The following is a 23,626-nucleotide window of genomic DNA, read 5'->3' on the forward strand; positions in this document are numbered from 1 at the left end:
TACAATTGATAGTATAGTAGCGATAAATTCATCCTGTAGTTACCATTCTCACTGGTACCTCATCATCATCATAATCATCATTTAGTAGTTAATCTCATATTTTGTTGTACCTGTTGCCTTCTGTTCTGTAGGTTATCCTGGCTAGTTTGTTTGAGATCATCTATACTAGGTTTCAGAGTGGTTCATTTGGTTTCAGCGTCCTTCGAGCCCTGCGCCTTCTTAGAATATTCAAAGTAACAAGGTAAATCAACAGACTTGTCTTGCGTCATATTCATACATTCACTCAGCATAGTATAGTTTGTATTGGAAAGAGTCACTGTGTTCTTGATATGATTTTCTTTGAGTGTCAAACCCAGCAGACGAAATAAATGTCAGACAAATTGGGTCGTTTTCCGAATGTTTTTCAAAAAATGGGACGTTGTCAAGTCAAAATATGTACTAATTTGACTGTTGTGCATGTTACAGTTGGAAGTGATTGTATAAGTCGTTAGTTCTTGCCGTTTTGTGTCTAATTTTTACCGCTGTCAACAAAACATTTCGTCAGCTCACATTTTCTTGCATTTTGATAATTTGTGTTTTCAGTCCAATACAAAAGGGTCCTTCTCGTGACTGACGTTATGCCATACCCAAGGATTTGAGAATGAACAATACAGTTGACAGTTGATATATTACTTGTGATGTCATTTTATAGTCCTCCTTTTTGCATGGTAACATGAAAGGGGTAAAAGTCTCAACCGCAAAGCAACATTTGCGCAGTGAAATCATAAAAAAGCCTTATAAAAAATGTAAGCCCTCAATAGTCACTTTACACCCGGGGTTTGTCATTCTCTTTCAGTTGTCTGCTCTTCAAAAAAAAGACTTGCATCCCAAGAATTCTATTAAAAAACACATCACAGTCTCCCTCAACTTTCAAGGAATACAACACAAACATGATAGATTGATACACTCATGAATTGACAAACCACCAAACACTGGTTCCTCAATGATTATGCAAGGCCTGCAAACTCCTTGGCATTGATTTGTGAATGGTGCACCCCTTCCCCTGTACATGAATGCATACCCTTAGATGTACCCCACTACCTACCCCTCCTGAAATTAAGTCCCATTGAAATCCTTTGCATACATGTACACCGTCCCTGTTCGGCTCGTTTGCTCCATCCATAGGCTATGATCCATTTAAACCAGCCCCTCTCAATTGTTGCTTATCCCACAAGCTTCTTACCTGTCTTGGGAAATTACTTAAATTTCTATGCCCAACATATTCTAATCCTAGTACATAGTAGACCTGCTACTGCCCCATCCTTCCCAAAACAGGGTTTGATCTTAGAGTGCTGCAAAGCACATACTGTTGAGCAGCTTGCTCAAAGTAACAAGTTGCCAAAAAATTTGCCCTGTGACGTACGTCCTTTCTTACTGTATAGGTTTGGTTTCTGAGTAGAGCTTTCTGCTAAGCCCACATAGCTTTTTGGGGATAGAGGTTGAGCTGTTTACCTACCGACCGGTTATTTTTGTCTTTGTACTGCTGCTTCCTCCCCAGATACTGGTCTTCGATGCGCTACTTGATCCTCTCCTTGGTGCAGAGTATTCGCTCCATTGTCAGTCTGGTGTTCTTGCTCTTCTTATTCATCGTCATATTTGCCTTGCTCGGCATGCAGCTATTTGGTGGCTCGTAAGTATGGCAGGACACCGGTTGACGGCGCGTAGCTGGACTTGGGGACATCTTGGTCCAATCTCCAGGACTTCTAACATAAACCCCAGAAACTCAGTAGTTTTTAATCACATAGCAAACATCTTTCAGCACATGCAAGTATTTGATATATTGGTAACTGTTTTTTATGTTAAAAAGTCCAGAATCTTGGCCAGCGAAAAGCAAAGAGAAACGATCAATGATTGGAGTACACATCACCAAAACACAAACCAACAAAAATTGATTCATTCAAGTTTTGAAATGTAAAACCAATGAAGTGCATTTGTCTTTCTCATGCAACTCTAGAATTATGCGACCATGAAAAATGTCTTTGAAAATTGCCCGACATTCATAAGTTGTTTTTTTTGGAAAAATAAAAACAAAAACAATCAGCCAAAAATACTGATGTATATTTTTGCTTTATATTTTCTTCCATTAATAGTGCTTTCGTCGTTTTGTTTTCTTCTCTAGTTTTAACTATGACCCTACCAGCCCCAAACCTTCCAACAATTTTGACATCTTTCCAATCGCACTCATGACGGTGTTTCAGGTGAGCTCAACTTGTGGATACGTGCTTGTTGATACCAACTTGTTGCTACAAGCAGAATGCAATGTGGCTATACTGAATTGATCAAATGATAGGTTTTGCCCTTCACCGACGTTTAAACACTGTGTGCTCAGTGTGTTACCTCCTGAGTGAAAGCAGTTGTCTTACCATTCGACCACCGAGCTAACGGGATCGGTTGGCTGGTTCGAATCTGATGTGTTTTTTCCAACTTTCACTCGGGAGGTTACATACTGAATATACAGTGTTTAAACGTCAGTGAAGGGCAAAACCTATAATTTGATTTGTATCACCCCGATGTAAAATACCATCTTATTATACTGAGTAGGTTCAAACCCCGCGTCAGCTTTCAGCTTTTATTGGTGATCACTTGAATAGCATTCAATTGGTGCTAGGATGACGTTCAACTTATCTACCTGTTTCAATATGTTATTTGGATAGATCGTTTTAAAAGCAATTGAATGGTTTTAGGTTCCAATCCAACATGTGTTCTTATAAGTTTGTTCCTTGTGAATGCTCAGCACTTGACTCAGCACTTGAACAACAAGCCAGTGGTTAGAGGTTCGGATCCACATGTTTTCATACTTTGGTTTTCCATTGAGCACTGACTTGTCTAATAATCAATTGGAATTAAGCTTCAAATTTGGCAGGAACTTACTGTGCCTACTATTGTAATGGTAAAGCACTTGACTAGCAGTCCGGTGGTTTATGGTTCGAATCCCGCTGATGTATTTTTTTTATTGTTTTGTTTTATAGATCTTGTCAGGAGAGGATTGGAACGTGGTGATGTGGTATGGGATACAATCTCAGGGAGGCGTGTCAATGGGCATGATCTACAGTCTCTACTTCGTCATTCTGACGTTATTTGGCAACTGTATCCTTGGACGTTAATTATTTCAAACAAGGCCCGGAGCTACTTTTCCAGTCCTGGCTGACTGAAAATTCCTGCTGAAAAAACATTGTCATTGTTTACAAAGGCCACAAGCAAGAAGCATGGCAAAAAGCATGCAAACTTCAGTCACAGTATTTGTTAATTACAAGTTAATTACAAGACAGCGATAGAAATCTCCACACAACTCGCAATATAAATGGAATTGAAAGTGTTTAAAGTTACCTTTGTTTGCCACTTACAAGTTACTGTGACTCGCCTATGCTTCAGGAAGATTGTGTTTAGGGACATGCAAACATATAGAGGGTGCTATATTACAAGAGTTTGCGAAGGATACTTCACTGTTAACATGCACTGCTCACCTTGTATCAAATCTACGTATACCAGTATGCACAAAGCAAGATGGCTCCCAACTGTCCTTCAATATCGGCACTCTTTCTTGTTATCAAAGTTGAGGGTTAAATGTTCCTTAACCTGATTACACTCAGACACCCTCTTGAATATCTTCCTTGCTATCGCTGTGGATAACGTGGCTAATGCCCAAGAGATGACCAAACTGGATCAGGAGGATGAAGAGGAGGCTCAAGCACTGAGAGATGCCGAGCAGAGAGAACTACAGACTCATCGTAACTCACTGCAGCCTGGACAGGAAGCGATGTAAGGAGGCGGTTAGAATGAACCCCATGAATACATGCCGTGAATCCTCTTATACCAGAAAACCTGAGTAAAGAGCTGATATTCGGGCTTTTGCACAATCCCAAACCAGGATTTCAAGCCTCTCTTATCTCCAGCTGTCATCTCCTCACTCTTCTGGAGGGAGTTTGGATGAATGCTTAACACCAGCAGGGAAAAGCAATATGTCTTGATGACTAAACAACTTGTGGGGATTATGTCTTTCTTGCAGATTTTCATAAAATTAATGGTCAATGTAATTACTGTTTTTGTCAAGTAATGAAACCATCTATTTATATTGATACCTATAAAACAGGAGGTCGTGGGTTCGAGTCCCACCCGAGTGATTTTTTTGCAACTTTTGCTCGGGAGGTAATACACCAAGTATGCAGTGTTTATACATTGGTGAAGGGGAAAACCCCATATTGAAACCATCTATTATTTGAACTGTTGAACATGAATGGTGCATAAACAACAGAAAACTTGAATGTGGGACTGTACCTAGGTCTATGTCCATACACATGCAGAGTTATACATGGTGTATGTGTGACAGAGCTAGAGACGCTGTGTTAACCTGCTCTCTCTCTCGTTGGACTTGAGTTAATCTGTGTGATAAAATAACCTACAGTCAATACATGAAACAGCCGTCAATGCACGATGGACTCGTGATATCACAGAACTTTCTTGCCAGTGGAACTAACAACTTGATTGCGACCTGAGCCGAAGTCTACTCATAGCCCACATGTTCTGTGCACATGGCTGCAGAACATTATTAGAGCAGAATGATCAGTTTCAGGGGCTAAGGGACATAAAATAATGGAAACATTGGACGACAGTGAGACTTACGGCTGATCATCTTTTTCTTTGTGAGATCAATTGCAGCACGCATAATGCAAACACACATCCCTATCTCACCACAGCATGGACAGAGAACAACGGATAGGTCAGGTCTTATGGAATTAAGGGGCAGCTAGGGTTATCTGATTGAAGAGGTGGGGTTACGAGGAAAAAGGGGATGTGTCTTATAACAATGTTCAACTATTTTAATTTATTCTCTCCAGAGAGGGAAGTGCAGCCATCAATATGAACGATGCCAAAGGGATAAATGGAGACTACAAAGTTGAGAATGGTGACCCAGGTAGGTTAAAGGTCAAGTGTCAATGGTAAATCATAAAGTGACCATCTCTCCAAGTGATTGTAAATGGAGAACACCATGCAGATAATTACTATATGGAACCTTAACCTTGAAAGTCCACAGGCAAATACTTAATCAGTGGATAAAATTGAGTGAGAATAGAGGTCAAATGATGGACAATTTTAGGAATGATGGTCATCTTAAAATCATTTAAATACTGCTGACGTGGGCTGGTCGTAGTAAGACTTTTCAAAAAGTATGAGCAACAACTGTTAGTTCATTTCATTTCGCAAACGCTAAGAAAACTGCTTAAAATGGTAAAAAGAAACTCCCAACAATTATTTTTTTCTTATAATTATAAAAGCTGTCCTGGCCAAAAGGCCGAATTGCACGTCAGTGTACAATTCATCTCGAAATTCTGGTTCCCTATGCTTATTAATTCATTTTTGAATCACACACTCAAAAATGTCCACGCTAAAGTGACTTCTCAAATGTAAACTGCTTAAAATCTTAAAATGATACCCCAAAACCCCATGCAACCGGTGCACATGTACATTACAATATTTGTGACTGTTATTTACCTTGTTGGCTGTTTTTGTCTTGTTTTATCCATGATTTTTCTATTTGTTTTATTCGTGCTTATGCTACTACAACCACTACCCATTTGACCTTTGAACTGTTGAACCCATGAACGACCCCTGACCTCAAGCAGAGATCATAGTGACTGTGGTGGACCCTCCTGGATCCCGCTGGCGCCGCTGGTTTACCTATCTGCATGTGCATGGTATCCCATGGCCGTGCCCCGCTGTGGGACCGGTGAATTGTCCCGGTGTGGATGCCGTCTGTAACTCCACCTGCTGGTCTGCTTGTCCCTGCTCACGACCCCCCTGCTGTGGTAGACGGGAGAACAAAGATGAAGGCAAGACTGGTTTCATAGATTCAATCAAAGAAATCAAATAAGAGTGTCAAGAAGCTGCCAATATGTCTGGTTGATGTTGAGCAAAGTGGCCTTTAAAATGGCCTTTGCAACCTGGCCTGTGACCTCAATGCATGAACACTACGAAATCTTTGGCGGGACATTATTGCGTGCACGTGCTAGTTCATGTGCATGTGGCACAAAGTTTGTATGAATACATTTGTTTCTAAATGCAAAAACAGGTATCATCCTGGAAAGAATGACAGGCGTCGATTGCAATGCACTCCTAGGTCTATCTTGTAATACCAAGTAAGGGATTACTTGTGCATGGAGTCTGCTAGTTCACTGCTCCCACTCATGTGTGAAAACATGGTGAAAATAGTGCGGGTACCAATGATATAAGCATTCACACTGTACGTACAAAAGTCAGTGTGTTTGTGATATCCCACAGGGAGTGTGCCATGACTTTTTATGAACTTAACGTATGATCATTAAAAAAAAAAAATACAGCATTCAAGACAGAAAGAAAAATAACAATAACTTGTATGGTTTAACTCTTTCTAGCGCTTGGCTGTATAACAAGTTCAGTGTCTGGTCGGAGCTATGTTAGTTTTGTCTGTGAAAATAGTTCATCTTATGCCATTTTGCTTTTAGAAGAGCATGTAAAAAGGAATGCTAAGTATAAAATGACATTGTGCTGTCCTAGTTCCTATACCTAATAAGTAATGATTGTGCAGAGGTACAGAATATAGTGAACATTATTTATCTGGTTAAAATTAGGTCATCACATTTTAGTCTCTCAGAATTCTCAAGTTATGTTGATGATCATTAGTCAATTATGTTGATGACGATTGAAGTAAATGAACTGTACCACTTATAACTACAATATTTTTCTGGACAAACAGCTAGAACTTGTTATGATAAAACACATTGGGGTAAATGTAACATTGATAACGCGAGCAATCTAAACAAGCTTGAGGATTGAACAGTTAAGATATCTTCATCAGTAGGCAGGAGGTTGTGGAATCGCATGTCGCCAAAGCCATCAATCGTTTACTCACAAGTGCTGGCAATACTGTATCCAGTTGATATAAATTACACCCTAGATGGAAATGTCCCATTCAATCAGGGATTGATTGATCTGCAGTTATCTTAGTTTAACTTGGCTTTGCATTTCAGAAGCTCAAGACACTCAAGGAGACGATGAGTTTGGACCCAAGGAGATGGTTCCTTACAGTTCCCTCTTCATCTTCAGTACCACCAACCCGTAAGTATCCCATCATATTAACTGGTACCCAACGCCCTATCCTACAACCCTGGTGACTTAAAATTTGGTGTTTAAAATTACGTAACTTGAAAAGTACAGGAGTGATTTGAATGATTCTTGTACTAAAAGAAAGCATATGAATTGGGCTTTCATATTCTAGATTTTGAAAGTGCTACATGCAGAATTTCCCTAAAACAGTGGTCCCAATATTTGGGTTTTGTTTGTTTTGTTTGTGAACTTTTGCTCATTTTCTGAATGCTGTGCGATAAATCTGCATTTTGACTACTTAGTCGTCAATGCAGGCTGGTTATGACAGTAATGAGCTTGGCAATGGTGTCTCTCTTTAAACCTTTCATTCATGTGCATAAAGTTGCACGGCTTTCTGCCCTTGTGTCAATGTTTCATAATAATAATAATTAAGAGAGTGGTGGGTTGCAACGAACCCACAAGATCACTATAGCTGCGAGTTTCCATTGAAACTTTTTCTTGTCAGCTGAAAAAAATAATGAATTAGTTACAGAGATCTATGTGATGTATGCAGTACCAAAACGTCCTGTCCCATTGGGAAAGATATCCCTCTGACAAAAGAAAGTGTGAAAATGAGGACATTAGCTCTTTCATTCCTGGACTATAAGTAGTGGTACTTAAACCTTGAAATTTGCGAGTTTCTTAACATAAATTGATAGCAAGTTCTTCTGATATTATTCTCTCTTTGTTTCCCTTAGCATGCGACGGTTCTGCCACTACATTGTCAACCTTCGCTACTTTGACTTCCTCATCATGGTTGCCATTGCTCTGAGTAGCATCACACTAGCTATGGAAGACCCCATTCATTCAGAGAGTACCTACAATACGGTATGCCCCCTCCCTCCCCAGACGCTATGCTCCACCCCAACTCCCATCACCCACTACACTCCCCAACCCCCATCACCCCAAAAGTTTCAGATATAAAATAACAAATAAAAAAGTGGATCAATGCTATGGTGCTGTTGATCAGACAGACCACAAAGAAAGAATTGTTTGAATGTCTTTTCAGTCATGTGGTTAACTCAATCAGGTTTGTGACTAAAGACTTACCGGTACTTCCACTGTTCAAATATGCGATGCGTTCAAGCTTAAATGAGTGGGTTTTCACAGCAGTAATGCTGGTCTTTTCAAGTCTGTTAAAAAAAAATTACCAGGGTCGACAAACGACTCATTTAGCTTGATCGCATCACATATAAAAAAGGGGGTTATTTAAAAGGTCTGACAAAACTTTAGGAAAAGAACAGATTTCCAAAGGGTTTTGATTTTTCAGATTTTTGAAGATGTTCTTGTCTTTCTTGAAGGTTCTGGAGTATTTTGACTACATCTTCACCACTATCTTCGCCATTGAGATGATACTCAAGATCACCAATATGGGATTGCTGTTCCATAAAGGATCTTACTGCCGAGATGTCTGGAACATTCTAGATGCTGTTGTCGTCATCTGTGCAGTGATCGCTATCAGTGTTGAGCTGTCGTAAGTAGCAAAGCTCCGTGGAACAGTTTTGAACTGTCTTTTGTTTAAACCAGACCAATTTATGATATTTATCCCCTTAATTAGTAAACCTTTAGTACTGTACCAAAAAGTGGTGGTCTGTAACTATATATTTTCAAATAATGGATTAAACTGTCTGATTATTTTTTTTATAGGCAACGAAGTGGAGATAACTCGAGTGCTAGCCAAAACCTGAACACCATCAAAGCGCTCAGAGTGTTTCGAGTGCTACGACCCCTCAAAACTATCAAGAGAGTTCCCAAACTCAAGGTGAGCGCAAGCTGTAACCAGACCATCACAGATCTTCCAAGATCCAGAGTGGGTTTGGTGGATTTTGTAGGATTGAGGAAGGTAGTGCCAAGCAGGTTTCGCTGACTGTGTTGGTACAAAACACTGTGCCACAGGTTAATCCTACAAAGTAGAAGCAGAAATTGTGATGAGGGTTATTTCATATACAGTGTTGCATTCTCAGGTACTTTTAACATTCTAGAAATCTCCATTTTTTTAAAATAGCTATAGGCAAATGAATCTGTCTTGTAATTGTTGAGGATCTATTTACAGACCAAAATCTCACTCTAATATACTACCTCTAATTGCCTATCTGTAGTTGTGTGCTATGATATACAGTACACATAGTTGTCAAAGCCAAGTATACATTGCTTCAATCAGAAATATCTTGATGAGTCGGTTGTTAATACCCTGCGTTGCCTCCCACTAGGCCGTGTTTGACTGCGTGGTGAACTCCGTCAAGAACGTCACCAACATTGCCATCGTCTACGCTCTCTTCATGTTCATCTTTGCTGTGATTGGTGTTCAGCTCTACAAGGGTCGTTTCTTCCACTGTACAGATCCCTCCAAGCACACCGAGTTAGAGTGCAAGTAAGCCAATAATCTTAAAAAACCCACAAACAAACAAACAAGAGCCACGCTAGTAAAGACTGTCCAAGAGCGCACAAAATCCATCAAACTGATTCAGAATGGCTGTTCCCCTGAAAGTCTTGTCATGCCTGTGGCTAACGAGGTGGATTTAGCCCATTTAGTGCGTTATGTCAAAGCTTGCGCACACCAGTAAAAACGAATTGCTAACGGAAGTTTTCCAAAATGCGTCTTTAGACGCGTCTTTGGAAATGACCTTCCTGGAGTGTTTTCTTCAAAATGACAGCATGCCAGAAAGAATAATTTCACATGAGTTAGGTGCCATGACTATCTTGAAACCAAGCTTTTCAACTATAATTTTGGGCATTGGTTTTGCATGGAATGGATCGGCGCTAGTAAACTATTTGTGCATTCAGCTTAAAAATGGAAAAAAGAACGCCCTCTGATGAGACATCGGCAAGCATTAAGGTCTATTCTGGTGCAATATATCCCTTACTTTTTTATTTTGAAATTGAAAGTGAATTAAGTATTGAGTTGAAATTGATCCAATAGCATTAGTCTGTTTTACACAGAAACTTGAAGGAAGACAATTGTTAATCATTTAACAAGTGTACTGAAGAGAACAAAAAGATTCCTGACGCAAAATTCAAAGTTTGGTGCCTGAAATCCTACCAAGTCTTTACCAGAATTTTTATTTCAGTTAATTATAACAAATTACTATTCGGAAGTTTCATTAACATTTTAAACTCATTATTTTTTTGGGGTGGGGGTGGAGGTAGGGGTTAAGGGTAGGGGTAGGAATTATGAACTTATCAAATGCTGATTATTAAACAAATTACTACCAAGTCTTTACCAGAATTTTAACAAATTACTATTTGTAAATTTCATTAGCATTTAAACTCAAGTTTTTTGGGGTGGGGTTAGGAGGTAAGGGTAGGGGTAGGAATTATTAAAGCATGGTTGTTTTTGTTTTTCCCAGGGGTAACTTTTTCGTCTACAGCGGTGACCTGATTGCAGAAATTCAGCCCAGACAGTGGGAGCTGTATTCATTCCATTATGATAACGTCTTTTCAGCGTTACTCACTTTGTTCGTTGTCTCCACCGGAGATGGATGGCCTGAGTAAGTATGAATATATTACAAAAATAATGTGAAGCCATCAGGCCGGTGTCTAGTGCCAGATTCCTTGGCATGAAACCACCGAGAACATTTCAGTTCCTTCCGCCAATCTTTCACAGCTTTTTCCCTAGCTATCGGTGTCATGATATGTGGACTCCTGATGTCTTTTACCTCATATGGACTCTAACCATCACGCATGCCCTGTCACTTTCCTAATTAACTTCACTTATAGACATGCGCAATACAATCAATGAGTCGGAATTTTGTAAGTCCAAATTTTACAATACACCAGTACCCATATACACTATCGTGTGGAGACTCAAGAGAGGCAAGTAGAAGAAATGGCATGCCCATGGACACAACGTATGACCAGCAGCAGGATTCAAATCCCTGACCTGACCATCATTCACAAACCTTTAATTGATTACTGAGTCACTGACTGACTGACTCCCTGACTGACTCCCTGACTCCCCCCCCCCCCCCCGACTCCCCGACCGACTGACTCCCCCACTGACTAATGACTGACTGAGTCACTGATTGACTTAGTCACTTAGTGTCAATAACATCTTTGGACATCCAAGTCCAGCTTGACTAAGGCAAACCAAGACTTGTCAAAACACCTTGCCAAAATTCTTCCCTCTTTTGGTGTTACATTTACCTGATATGTTTAGTACAAACCTAGCACTGAAACAGACAAAGAACAAACAGCTGAGTAATTCTCCCTATTCCTGTTTCTATCCTAGTGTCTTACAGCACTCCATTGATGCGACAGAAGAAGGCCGAGGCCCTGAGCCCTACAACAATCTCTCCATGGCTCTCTACTATGTGGTCTACTTCATCATCTTCCCTTTCTTCTACCTGAACATCTTTGTTGCGCTGATCATCATCACCTTTCAGGAGCAAGGAGAACAAGATGTCCAGAATGGAGACATTGACAAGAATCAGGTACATCTAATATCCCTCCTCTTCCCCCCCCCCCCCCCTGTAAAAAGTCAGATCATAATTACTGGGCTGCATTACATAGACAGCTTTTAGATAATATTGCAATCTGCCCCTCGTATGATTTTTTTCAATTCAGTATTGTAATTTCTTTCTGATTTTAAGTGGTCACGACAGGTGTACCGTATGAGACAGAGTAGTGAGTTCTAAGCCCCCCCCCCCTTTCCTTGCCAGTCCCCATGAGCTCTGTGCGGCAACAAGAGAGGGTGCTTTGTGCCACTCTTGTGAGCCATGTGGATGAGACACACCATGTGAATGGGACACACCATGTGAACAGGATGGTTAGCATTTTTTCTGAATGTGCACAAAGCCATATAGCGTCTTTGCTTTGAACATCAGGCGTGGCTCTCTCGCGGTCTCCCCCAACTCCCCCTTTGTTACCGTTGAGGGGGGTACTTGTGCACGAAGCCCATATTGTGCCAAGACTGTCCCATATTACATCTAACGCTTTTGTTGTTTCCATAGAAACAATGCATGGAGTTCTGTATTCAGGCCAAGCCCACAGACGGTTTTGTTCCTGTCGACAAGAACTCCATCAAGTACAAAGTCTGGAAACTGGTGGTGTCTCGACCGTTTGAATATTTCATCATGCTTCTCATTGCTCTGAATACCATCGCACTGATGATGAAGGTACTCCATTCTGATCCAAACAGACGAAGGGAAAACAGCCAAACAGACAGACTAGAAACCAAATGACAGACAGACAGACACACTGACTGACTCACAGCTTCAAGGCTGTAAGTTCGAAACTTGACCCTCAAACATTTTGCTTTGCTCAACAATAGTCCTGGAATGTGTGAAAGTTTACAGAGATAAACAATAATTCAAGACAACTTTAACGATCCGTCGACCCTGAAAAATGAAAAAAAATGTTGCAAACTTCTTACTGACTGGATTGACCTGAAATATACAAACCACAATGTTGTGAGGGTCTGACAAATAAGATCAAGACAGGAGCTTTCTCAAAGAGGCTAAGTTAGATTTATTGAAAGCAAATGAAATTATAACTCAAGCTGTGAAGCTTTAGACAAGTCGATTGTTTTCCAATCAGGAGAAAGGGGGCTCATGTCGAGAAACAGCGGACACTTTCATTGAAATGAAACAACACTAAGTTATGACAGTGCATAGAAATGACCCGACTGTTAAAATGATAATACTATCAGAGCTATATGGAATAATTGGAGCATTCAACTGTTGTGTGAAGTGACATAAAGATAGCCAGGTTGATGCTAGCATTAGAAAACAATTGCAAAACTTGCTTGACAACAAGCAGGAGTCATGCGTGTACATCAAGTCGCATATGTATTCAGATTGGTCTAGAAAATCCCATTCTTTAATTATTTATTGCAGAAACATGCACAACTTGATTCTCCGTTCATTGCTTAGTCCAAAATGGCTTGAAAAGACTCTCCATAAATTCAATATGGCTCTGACGTCGTCATGCTAATCCTGAGTGTGTGTATTATACCTCATGTCTTGTGCGTGTATGTAGACCTATAAAGCAACGGATACCTACACAGACACTCTGAAGTACTTGAATATAGCATTCACTGTTATGTTCACCATTGAGGCAATCCTCAAGCTTATCGGCTTTGGGCCGAGGGTAAGAGAAAATGACCGCATCGTTATCATCCATCAACATCCAAACGTCTTCTCCTCAAAGACGTGTCACCATCTTGAGTTTGACACACGCCTCTCAATTCCGCTGGCTTTTCTGTTTTTCAGTTTTTGGTGGTATACAGGGTGGTGCAAAGAGAAGGAAAGCCACTTTTGACAGCAATTTTAACCTACTCGTTGAACATATTTCAAAATTTCAATTTAATGGTATTAAAATATTGATCTTTAAACATAAGTGACCAAAAATATGATTGCAAATGCATATTTTGTCTCTGAGATGTGATAGTTTTGTTTGTCCATGGACGGCTATATTCCATCTGCTTGACTGAGCTCCGGAGCTTGATTTGAAAACCAAAAACACTACACTAGACTTACACATGTACAACAGTGATTTTGGTGACTTGTATTCAAATTAGAATAATAACACTATTCCTGTGATTTTTAAAAAGATTTGTTCCACAATGTGTGGTTAAAGAGCTATACTTCACTACATTATAAAACAAAAGCAGTTCAAATACGTTAAGTAGGTACATGTAGGTTAAAATTCCTGTCAATAGTGGGTTTCCTTCTGTTTGCACCTCCCTGTATTTCATGGCATGCTGCAAGGTTTGGTGTTTTTTGGTATCATTAGGAGGAGCATGTAAAAGGAGTGTTTTTCAAAATTTACATCATCTGTGAAATGCACCCAAAAAAAGTGCTAAAACAATCGATAAGTGAAACAAAAATATAAAAATGTAACTAAAATTATCACTAATTTTTTCATCATTGTTTTGAGAAGTTACTTTTGTGCAAATAATTTGAATGTGAACAATGTTGGTATTTTCCTACAGCTTGTCATTCAGTTAAATTCACTGTAAATTTGTCTAAGAGAAACCTCCTTTTACAGTCCTATGCATGCATTGGATTCTTTTTCATACCAAAAAAATGGCATTTGGTTGATTTTTTCTCTCCCACATTTCTTTGAATCCCCTAATTCCTTCCTTTTCTTTCCCTGTCAAACCAAATCCCTGGTATCCATGCATTCCCCTCTTTTTGCCTCCCTATTGCTCCTCCTCTTTCTCTATCTCCACCTCTTGATTTTCTTTCATCATCTTAGAAATACAAATCCTCCCAGGAGTACGTTGATACCTTAAACTACCTCAATATCGCCTTCACGGTTCTCTTCTCGATCGAAGCCATCTTAAAGCTTATTGGCCTGGGACCGAAGGTACAAGTATTCTTATCATTCTCTCCTCCTTAGTTTCCCGTCATTTGGGCTCTACATTGTCAGTTGAGGGCGCTATAACTAGTATTATACTCATTTGTGGACTTGAACTTGAATCATCTTGACTCCCTATCCAGTGCTTCATAAATTTATGGTCACACACTATGGTAAAGCAAGACGTGTGCATGGCATATGCCATAAACTTGATTATACAGGGTGGTCCACAAAACAGCATACCTTAAGACTCAAACCACTGTACCAATGGATGGAAAATCCTTGTAGAAGAATGATGATACCAAGATCTCCCCATTGGGTCCAGTAGTTTTTGCCTTTTTTGTGAATCACACTTCTTTGATGTAGGTATTATTATATACCAATCCCTCTATCAATTATAATGTAAGTCAAATTCCCGGGCATGGAAATTCACCGGACAAAAATGACCCCCACCTTGCTTCACAAAATAGGTTCTAGAACAAAGACTACTGGACCGAATTGGGCGATCTAGATTTCATTTTTCTTCTAAAAAGATTATCCGTGCATTGGTACATGTGGTTTGAGTCTCAGGGTAGTGGAAGTATGCCATTCATTTTTTTTTTCCATCGTGTATAACATATGCTCAACAGTCTTTACCATCACTAAAAAGTAATGATGTTATAAAAAAGAAAGAAATGTTACAGAGTTTTGAGTTTTCATAAGATTGTGTATCTCTCTAGTATACCCTGACATCACCCTCCACTGGTAATGCATATGAGCGATAGTAGAGCTTGGGTCTATGCTTACATTGAGATGCAGTTTTATCCACCCAAATTGAACACTGTCGTACAGCCAAGCAGTTCTACAAGATAAGAGCTAAAACCTGTGGGTCTAATACAAACAGAAGTCGTATTTTTATGAAGAAAAAGTGGTGGATATGTAGCTCTAGCTAAATCTACTGTTGACTGTAACAAGTTCTGATCAGATTTGAGTATCAGAAGTGACGAAAGTTGTTATTTTTGCTAATCTTGATCAAATTGGCTTGAACAAATGCTGGTTATTTAAGTTAACTATGAATGACCACCAGGATTTCTCCAGGCCACCTTTTTCTTCTTTACATCAAAATGTGTCATGGTGGTTGGCTGATTTTCATACTAAGTTGTTTGCGGTAGCACCATGGGACAAATCTCTTTTGTGAGTATGTGTGGTTCTGAAAAGAATCGGAGGGTACTCAACGTTTCGGACAGTGTGCTCTGCCCGTCATCCAGAGACTGCTCTGACTGAAAAGAACCGGAGGGTACTCTCTTATCTTACTATTATCCTTTCAGTATGCAAACCTTCAAATCTCATCTGCATACCATGCATGTTTTCTTTAAAATTTGAAAATCCACATAAAAATGCAGGAAGCAGCATTTTTCCATTGTTTGAAAGTACCTTATGCCATTTAGTTTATATTTATATTATTTGTAGCATGAAATTTGTGACCAGTTAGCTAAAAAAAAAAAAGAGTGAGTGTTGGCAGTGACGCCATGTGGCAGAAAAGTTTTTGAGAAGATGTGGGGTACTGAGAAGAATTGGTTGCTTGTGAAACTCAACGTTCCGATCAGTATATGCTCTGATCGTCTTCAGGAGATATATCTTCAGCGGCTCTCTCCTGAAGACGATTGGAGCATGATCTGAACGTCGAGTCTACAACCAGCCGGTTCTTTTGAGAACCGCACATCTTCTCAAAAGAGTTTCTGCCACACGGTGTTACTGCAAATCGCCATGCAAAGTTTCAAATTTTACTTAAGTAAAAGAACGGGGCCGTATCATAAGTCCGACGCCTCATAGGTCCGACGCCTCATAGTCGGAGCTATGAGGCGTCGGACTTATGAGGCGTCGGACCTATGAGGCGGAATAATTAAATGGTATGCCTCATAAGTCCGACACCTCATAAGTCCGAATTTGAGGCGTCGGACCTATGAGGCTTCGGACTTATGAGCGGACCCCAAAAGAACACTGTTACTTGTTTTTTCTGCATATGTCTTAGTTTAGGTATTTTTTATCATTTAAATGTCTCGCCAACACCCCAAACATTTTTCTGTTCCACACTTCAGATGAGTGAAATTCAGAAATGTACTTCATCTGCCAACTTTATCCTACCTCATTTCTTTAGAGTTACCCATATCATCCACCTCTAAACCTCCACAAATTGTCCCCAAAACAGATATTTCTGTGATTCATTATGATTTTGTTAGTAAACTGATAAGATATTTTTGTTTCATCCAAAGACCCGTTGGCATTGTCGTTTCATTATCTTTTATCCACACATTTAGTTTGTGTCCCTCATATTTTTGTTGGTATTTTGAGAGATGTCAAAATTTGTATTTTATTAACAAGACTCTCAAACCCAACTTTCACTTAGAATTACTTCCGGGTGTCTTGGAACGTATTTGACTTCATCACCGTGGTCGGAAGCATCGCAGATGCAATCATCTCAGAAGTTGGCGTAAGTTACTTTCCACTTTGGCATGTCCCAAAAAGAAGGATTAATCCGAAAACCCCAAACCTAAACCCCTTTAGCATCAAGCTGCGCTTGTATTTGTAAAATTGAAAAATCTTTGAAAGATAAAAACAAGTATCCTAAGAACGTTACATTAAATACTATTCTTTGGCATGTGTGGCAATAACGTAGTTTTGTACTTCCTAATACCTACATCTTTCAATAATTAAAATGGTACTATTTCAAGTGATCAAACCTTAAATCTTTGCATGACTATATAACTAAATTTCAAAGAAGAAATGACAGTCGGAAATGAAAAAATATTTTAGCAAAAATCAAATGATCAAACAGAGAGTTGAGTTGACAATCTTTTCACATTGTGTAAGTATCTCTGTGTGAAGCACAAACATTTGGGAAAAAGATGAGAAAGTTGTTTAAGTTAAGTTCCCAGAGTGTCGGATCCAGGGGCACCAGGAAATGAAACAAACACCGCCTTCCACCCCAATCACCCCCCACCTCTTGAAAAATAAACCGCCAATCTCAATGAAAGGAGTTGTTTACATCTTACTCGCCAGCTGGTCTGTAATAATAATTTAATAATAATAATACAAAGTATTTATATAGTGCTTTACAAAGAACAAAGCGCTTAACACACATCCACGGCAAAGAATAACAGGCAAGAATTATTTAGCTATAGGGGTGTTACTAAAAAAAAACACACTGAACTTTTTGAAAATAAATTGGTTTTGTTTTAGCCGAAAAGTTTTGATGAATGGGAATAAATATGTGCTTGGTCAGTATTAATCACTCTGTTTAAGACCGCTTAGAGTCTGGGTGCTGATAATTACCCTCGCCTCCGGCTCGGGTAATTATCAGCACCCAGACTCTAAGCGGTATTAAACAGAGTAAGTGAAACCTCCCGAGCACACATTTATTCCCTTATTTATGAGTGATTACCCCTCATTCCAGTGCATGCTCATATATTGTTTTTATGTTGTTTTTTGTTTCTGATTTTCCCCCCTTTGTAGGCTGTAAGTATGGCGTGAATTCCATCCATTCATCCTCTTGTTGAAAAGTCAGACCCTCCTCAAATTTTGTCCCCCTTCTACTGGGGGGATGGGGTGCCGTCAACCATCCACACACATCCCCTTCCACACCCATACAGCAAACCAACCAACCAACCAACCAACCAACCAACCAACCAACCAACCAACCAACCAACCAACCCCCTTGGCTTCCATCTAGACCCGGTGTTACCTTTGCTTCATGTCCGCTGCTAACGACAGGCAGATAAAGTCTGTAGTTTCAGTCAACCCGGTTTTGATTACAGTTTTTTCTCATCAAATTAACATTTTTCATTATGATCTTATCAATAATGTCTTGGTTTGCATTTTGGTCTGTAGTTTATCAGTTGAAATATCACCTTTTAATGTGTTTTTACTGAACCGCAGATTCATTGGGATGAATAAAAGAAAATGTGCACAGTTAATAACCTCAATTAAAAAGACCAGCTTTTGCTCAAACCCATTTACACTTCCAAGATGCTTTTGAGATCAAGATAATTAATTCAGCCAATGTTCTTATTTTCTGTTCTACATAAGTCTTTCAAAGGGATCAAAATTTATTAAAAGTCCAACCTGATGGACTGGCTAAGATATTACAAGAATAAGTTGCGTACATTTGACGCAAATTTTGGAAGCAGACAGATGTACTTGGATTTGTTTTATTTGTTTTCCTTTTCCACGTCAGGATACTTTCATCAATCTCAGTGTTTTGAGGCTGTTTCGCGCAGCTCGGTTGATCAAACTTCTTCGTCAGGGGTCCTCCATTCGAATCCTTCTCTGGACATTCGTTCAGTCTTTCAAGGTAGGATGGCAGTTGCTTATCAAAGATTTAGATTGTGCACCCAGAATTCACACTTGACAGAAAAATGGTTCAGAAGTGCGCTCTGTTGCACTCCTGACACAAGAGGGCCTCGTAGTAACCATTCAACAGATGGAAGACAGGAATTCTAAATATCATCAAGATACCAAATGTATGAATATACACCAGACTGACTTATTTCCCTGTCGACATCCAAGAGTTGCGTCAGTACTCTGAAGATTTAAACCAAATCGGACCTTGCAAAAAGTAATGAATGAACTAAGGATTCCTCAAAAAGTGCCCTAGGCAATGTAGCTCGCAAAACTGAAAAATCTGTAGAGAGAATACATGTGAGAAGAAATGACAGTTTTAGAGGTGGGAGGAAACCCCTGAAGAATTTCCTGGGGAAACCCACGGAATCAGGTAGGGACTGAAAACCCAATCCACATGTGACCAGGGCAGCTATCGAACCCAAGCCATAGATGTGAAAGGCGAGAAAATTGCTAATCTACCTATGTTTCTAACTAGTAGAACACATCTTACATCTCTTCTTTGTCCTCATAGTCTCTACCGTGGGTCTGTCTGCTGACTTTCATGCTGTTCTTCATCTATGCAATCATAGGCATGCAGGTAGGTCCCTCCTCACTGTCCCGTGTTTGTTCATTCACAATGTTTTACCCGAAACTGTCCTAAGAAGGTTGTTACATACCATAATTAAAATGATGGAACTCGGTGATGTATGACCGGAGGAATGCATCCAAGATATCAATGGAAAGCTTACAGCCCGTATGATAAATGCATAAATTATGGTAAATAAGTTCACAGCGTGTTCTTATTATCCCTTTGTTCATGGGTAATCTTTTTTATTGGGGGAGGATACCCTGTAGAGCCAATATTACCCCCGAATCATTGATGTTTGGGATATCCGCTGTATTTTGAATCGATTGGTTTAGAATGACAATTTTCAAGGAGTTTTCCTGGATTATTTGAAGAGCACCTTGAAATTGGCTTCAAAGTCGGATTCAAACTTTCTCCCCCTAAAAAGTTGAATTTTAAGGCAGTCCAGTATTTGTAAAGGATTTATTGTTAATTCATATCTACAAATGAAAACAAAACATCTTTAAGGATTCCTGAAATGAAATTTACACTGGAGCATATGTGTAGCAAATTTTGGATCCTCTGAAATGTGTAAAAACTATGAGACGTCTCCTTTCGGTTCAAATGTTTGCAAAGTGCACTTTTCAAAACATTAAAAATGTTTCTTTTATTTTTGAACTTCTGTCTCCAATGCGTTAATGTGTATGATGGTGTCCCCTTGGGTATCTGTCTGGGGGTCCGTTACTCTCTCCCTCTCTACAGGTGTTTGGCAACATAGACACTACCGAAGTTACCAGCGAGATTAATCGACATAACAACTTCAGCAACTTTTTGATGTCCCTGATTTTACTCTTCAGGTGAGATGGGATAGTGTCTTGCATGGTGTGGGGTTTTTGGTTTGCATCATCACGCTATGAATTAGCCTGGAATATTGCAGTTGAAATTTCAAAGTAGTTTATCAGTCCACCTGGAGTCTGTTTTCTTTTAAAACTGCATGATACCGCCCTTATTTTGTTTTACGTTTTCAAAACTTTTTGAGTGGAGATTGGTCGACTGTTTGCTGAATATCTGATGGCTGTTTACTGTACGTTGAAGAAATACATACAATAGTCCCCGTGTTGTGCTATAAATACACCTATGACGCTTCACACTTAAGGAAGTGTTTTGTGCAATGAATTGCAGGTCGCATCTTGGATGGGAGGCGCATTAGAGATATGACGCGTCGCTGTGCTGCGATGCATCGTAATAAGTTGTGAAGAGTTTCGTGAATTCGGGTTGCAGGGCCCAGTGGCAGAAAAGCAGAAAATATTGCCGAGAACCAGTCATGAGCAATATACATTGAGTGACAGTTTGGCTGGTAAACCGTGCTTTCTAAACACATACGTGTTTTGTGTGTACAAATTCCAATGCTTAGTAGCTCCAAAATATTTGCTCTATACTACAGCCTTAGATTTGCTGTTGACCTAACATGATAATTTTGACATAACAGGTTATTATTAAATTAAGTAACCCTCTAAACAATCTTGATTGATTGATTGACAGGTGTGCAACAGGTGACAGTTGGCAGGGTATCATGTTCGCCTGTGTGCAGGGTAGTAAATGTCATCCAGAGAGTCTTCCTCCTGACGCACCCGAGGACAAGATAAACGGATGTGGCTCTGCCTTTTCCTATGCCTACTTTGTCTCCTTCATATTCCTCTGCTCTTTCCTCGTAAGTAGTCCAAAGATGAGGGTTATGACCAGTACATCACACGTCCAGTCTCAAGTAAATCACAAGTTAGTTTACATGTCCTGTCACAAATAGCATGGGATGCAAATGAACAAAGGAATGTCTTCGCTCAGAATAGCTTGTGATTGACTAGTGATGCACAGTAGGCCCAAATGGAGCATGGAAAATACTGATGTCCTTATTTGTTACATGTTTGTCCCAAAATGGAGTCATTTCAGAATGATAAGTTCTCACCCGCCTTTTGTCTGGTTTGTAGATGCTGAATCTCTTCGTGGCCGTCATCATGGATAACTTCGACTATTTGACTCGCGACGCTTCGATCCTGGGTGCGCATCATCTGGACGAGTATGTGCGTGTCTGGGGAGAGTTGGAACCCTCGGGAACGTGAGTATTAACTACTCAATGCTGAGTGAGTCTCAGCATGTAGGCCGATTTGATTGTGGTGAAATATAACATAATAAACTGTCAATTGTGCCCACAAAATTGCAGCCATTATGAGGCTGGCATTTCAGAGTTGTGTCAAGCTATATGGTATCAGGAGCATCTCATATCGTCCCAGATAGGTTTGCCATTGTCCATTGATGAGACTCTGCAGTGGTTTTTTTAATGACTTCAACAGTTGATTATTCGTTGCAGTTACTAGGGCTGCTCCATACTCAGGCGTGTTTGACCCAGGCACAGTTCTAGAGCCTATATTTTAGGGGGGCTAGCAGGGATGGATCAATAAATCTTTGTAGGGAGGCGTGCTGAAATGAGGACCCGTTATTTTCTCCGGACACTTAGGCCTCCGAAAATCAATGGGGGGGGGGGGGGGGAGGGGAGGCTTTGTATCATATTTTCAACAGGGAGCGCTGATAAAATCATACAATTATATGCACACTATATTACATAATAGTGTACAAATTATAATATGTGGCACTGGAGTGTTTGGCAGTAAAAATATTATATGACTGTAAAGGACCCGAACCTGTTAAAGGAATGTGAACAATGACCCACAGTCCACAAAAAAGGTGACAGTCAACAAAAAGTAGCACTTTACTTTACAATTAATAACATCACATGCAGTCGTGTTTTTTAAATATGCATATTTTTTTTTCTCATATTAAAGGGAATATACATCATTTGCTTTTGCTGTAATTTTCAGAAATGGATGGAATAGGGGGGTTGGAAATATAAAGCAAATATAGTTACACTGACTTTTTGGAGGTTTTGGGTTCGAAAATGCTATAAAAACCAAGAAAAACGATCATTTTCCTGTAGTCTGGTTCCCTGACTCCATATAAGAAGAAACAGAGCAGTTTACATACATTGGGGAATTGTAAGGTCAGGGAACCAGTCTAGCTGGCTCGTACCCGTTCATAGGTTTGTAATCGATTGCAAACAAGTGTAATGGTCAATTGGGGCCAGTATTTGAAAAAAAGCCAGTTGTTTCCAACGCTGATCGGCTGATCAGCGTTGGAAATTGATACAAAAATACCACTTTTCTTGAAAATGACAGTATACCAGGTGCCATAATTTTACAGGATGCTTTAGACTGTCATTTACCAACATCCTGTTAAGGTATTTCGCAAAAACTTGGTAGTTTTATTTTCGATGTTTGCAAATGTTGTATATTCCCTTTAAAACTGGAAAAAAGCTTTTGGTGATCGTATATTCTAGTATGTGGTATATTCCAGACACCCCTAGAAGTTGCTTAGAAATCCATCCTAACAAGTACTTGATTCAAATTTAGTTTGGCTCCAAATTTACTTTTCTTGACTCGAGAACACCAGTTTTGAAACGATTATAAGGTAGCTCAGTAGATAGAGCACCAAAAAGGTAGTCTGGAAGGGACGGTTCGAATCCAACTTCAGTAAATTTATACTTCCTTGTAAGATGGCATCCAGCCATGAGACATTGACTCTCTTGTCAATTGGATTTTTTGTAGTAACTCTTGCTATTGTCATTTTATGTTATGGATTTGTATGTTTCAGTGGTCGTCTGCAATACAGAGACATGTATGAAATGCTGCGGAATATGGAACCTCCAGTTGGGTTCGGTCGGAATTGCCCCTACAGAATCTCGTACAAGGTAAACAATCTTTTTATCTCATCCATTTATTATCTGATAAATAGTTGAGTCAAACTTCGTTTCCCCCTCTTGATAAACTTGAACATATTTATGCATATTTTTCATATACTTTCCAGTCACTGATATCAGTCTTAAACAGAAATCTTGGAAATTCCCTTCGAGAGTGTGACTTTTTTCCTTCTTTCTTTACCGTCAGCGTCTGATACGAATGAACATGCCCGTCGCTAAAGATAAAACGGTGCATTTTACCACCACTCTGATGGCACTGATACGCACAGCTCTAGACATCAAGATAGGAAAAGGTAGGTGGATATTTCATGTTACCAACAATCAAACATAGTCCTGCCTCCCTGCAGTGGATTTTGATGAGTGGAAAAACCTTGGTCGACTGGTAAACAAATATTATATAATTATAAGTGCAGCGGTAAGAATAATTTCATGAAGCG

General features: G+C 39.6%; 1 protein-coding gene across 4 annotated transcripts in view; it reads left to right on the forward strand.

Moving 5' to 3' along the window:
* The window catches only part of LOC119740397 (voltage-dependent calcium channel type A subunit alpha-1-like), a 52,076-nt gene that overhangs the window by 21,491 nt on the left and 6,959 nt on the right, over nucleotides 1–23,626 (forward strand). For 3 of the 4 annotated variants that reach the window (XM_038215685.1, XM_038215683.1, XM_038215686.1), the window contains 25 exons: nucleotides 132–241; nucleotides 1,538–1,669; nucleotides 2,159–2,237; nucleotides 3,009–3,126; nucleotides 3,630–3,798; nucleotides 4,875–4,951; nucleotides 5,661–5,867; nucleotides 7,044–7,131; nucleotides 7,857–7,986; nucleotides 8,460–8,632; nucleotides 8,806–8,920; nucleotides 9,369–9,529; nucleotides 10,506–10,646; nucleotides 11,387–11,588; nucleotides 12,108–12,272; nucleotides 13,135–13,245; nucleotides 16,844–16,927; nucleotides 17,950–17,952; nucleotides 18,671–18,787; nucleotides 19,349–19,414; nucleotides 20,144–20,238; nucleotides 20,924–21,092; nucleotides 21,367–21,494; nucleotides 23,084–23,180; nucleotides 23,377–23,482. In XM_038215685.1, the coding sequence (XP_038071613.1) occupies nucleotides 132–241; nucleotides 1,538–1,669; nucleotides 2,159–2,237; nucleotides 3,009–3,126; nucleotides 3,630–3,798; nucleotides 4,875–4,951; nucleotides 5,661–5,867; nucleotides 7,044–7,131; nucleotides 7,857–7,986; nucleotides 8,460–8,632; nucleotides 8,806–8,920; nucleotides 9,369–9,529; nucleotides 10,506–10,646; nucleotides 11,387–11,588; nucleotides 12,108–12,272; nucleotides 13,135–13,245; nucleotides 16,844–16,927; nucleotides 17,950–17,952; nucleotides 18,671–18,787; nucleotides 19,349–19,414; nucleotides 20,144–20,238; nucleotides 20,924–21,092; nucleotides 21,367–21,494; nucleotides 23,084–23,180; nucleotides 23,377–23,482 (3,043 nt within the window). Of the gene's footprint in view, nucleotides 1–131; nucleotides 242–1,537; nucleotides 1,670–2,158; nucleotides 2,238–3,008; nucleotides 3,127–3,629; nucleotides 3,799–4,874; nucleotides 4,952–5,660; nucleotides 5,868–7,043; nucleotides 7,132–7,856; nucleotides 7,987–8,459; nucleotides 8,633–8,805; nucleotides 8,921–9,368; nucleotides 9,530–10,505; nucleotides 10,647–11,386; nucleotides 11,589–12,107; nucleotides 12,273–13,134; nucleotides 13,246–14,355; nucleotides 14,467–16,843; nucleotides 16,928–17,949; nucleotides 17,953–18,670; nucleotides 18,788–19,348; nucleotides 19,415–20,143; nucleotides 20,239–20,923; nucleotides 21,093–21,366; nucleotides 21,495–23,083; nucleotides 23,181–23,376; nucleotides 23,483–23,626 lie in introns of all 4 variants that reach the window. The other variant, XM_038215684.1, reaches the window with a different exon arrangement.

The sequence above is a fragment of the Patiria miniata genome, unplaced genomic scaffold, assembly GCF_015706575.1.
Source record: "Patiria miniata isolate m_02_andy unplaced genomic scaffold, ASM1570657v1 HiC_scaffold_5, whole genome shotgun sequence".
NCBI lineage: Eukaryota > Metazoa > Echinodermata > Asteroidea > Valvatida > Asterinidae > Patiria > Patiria miniata.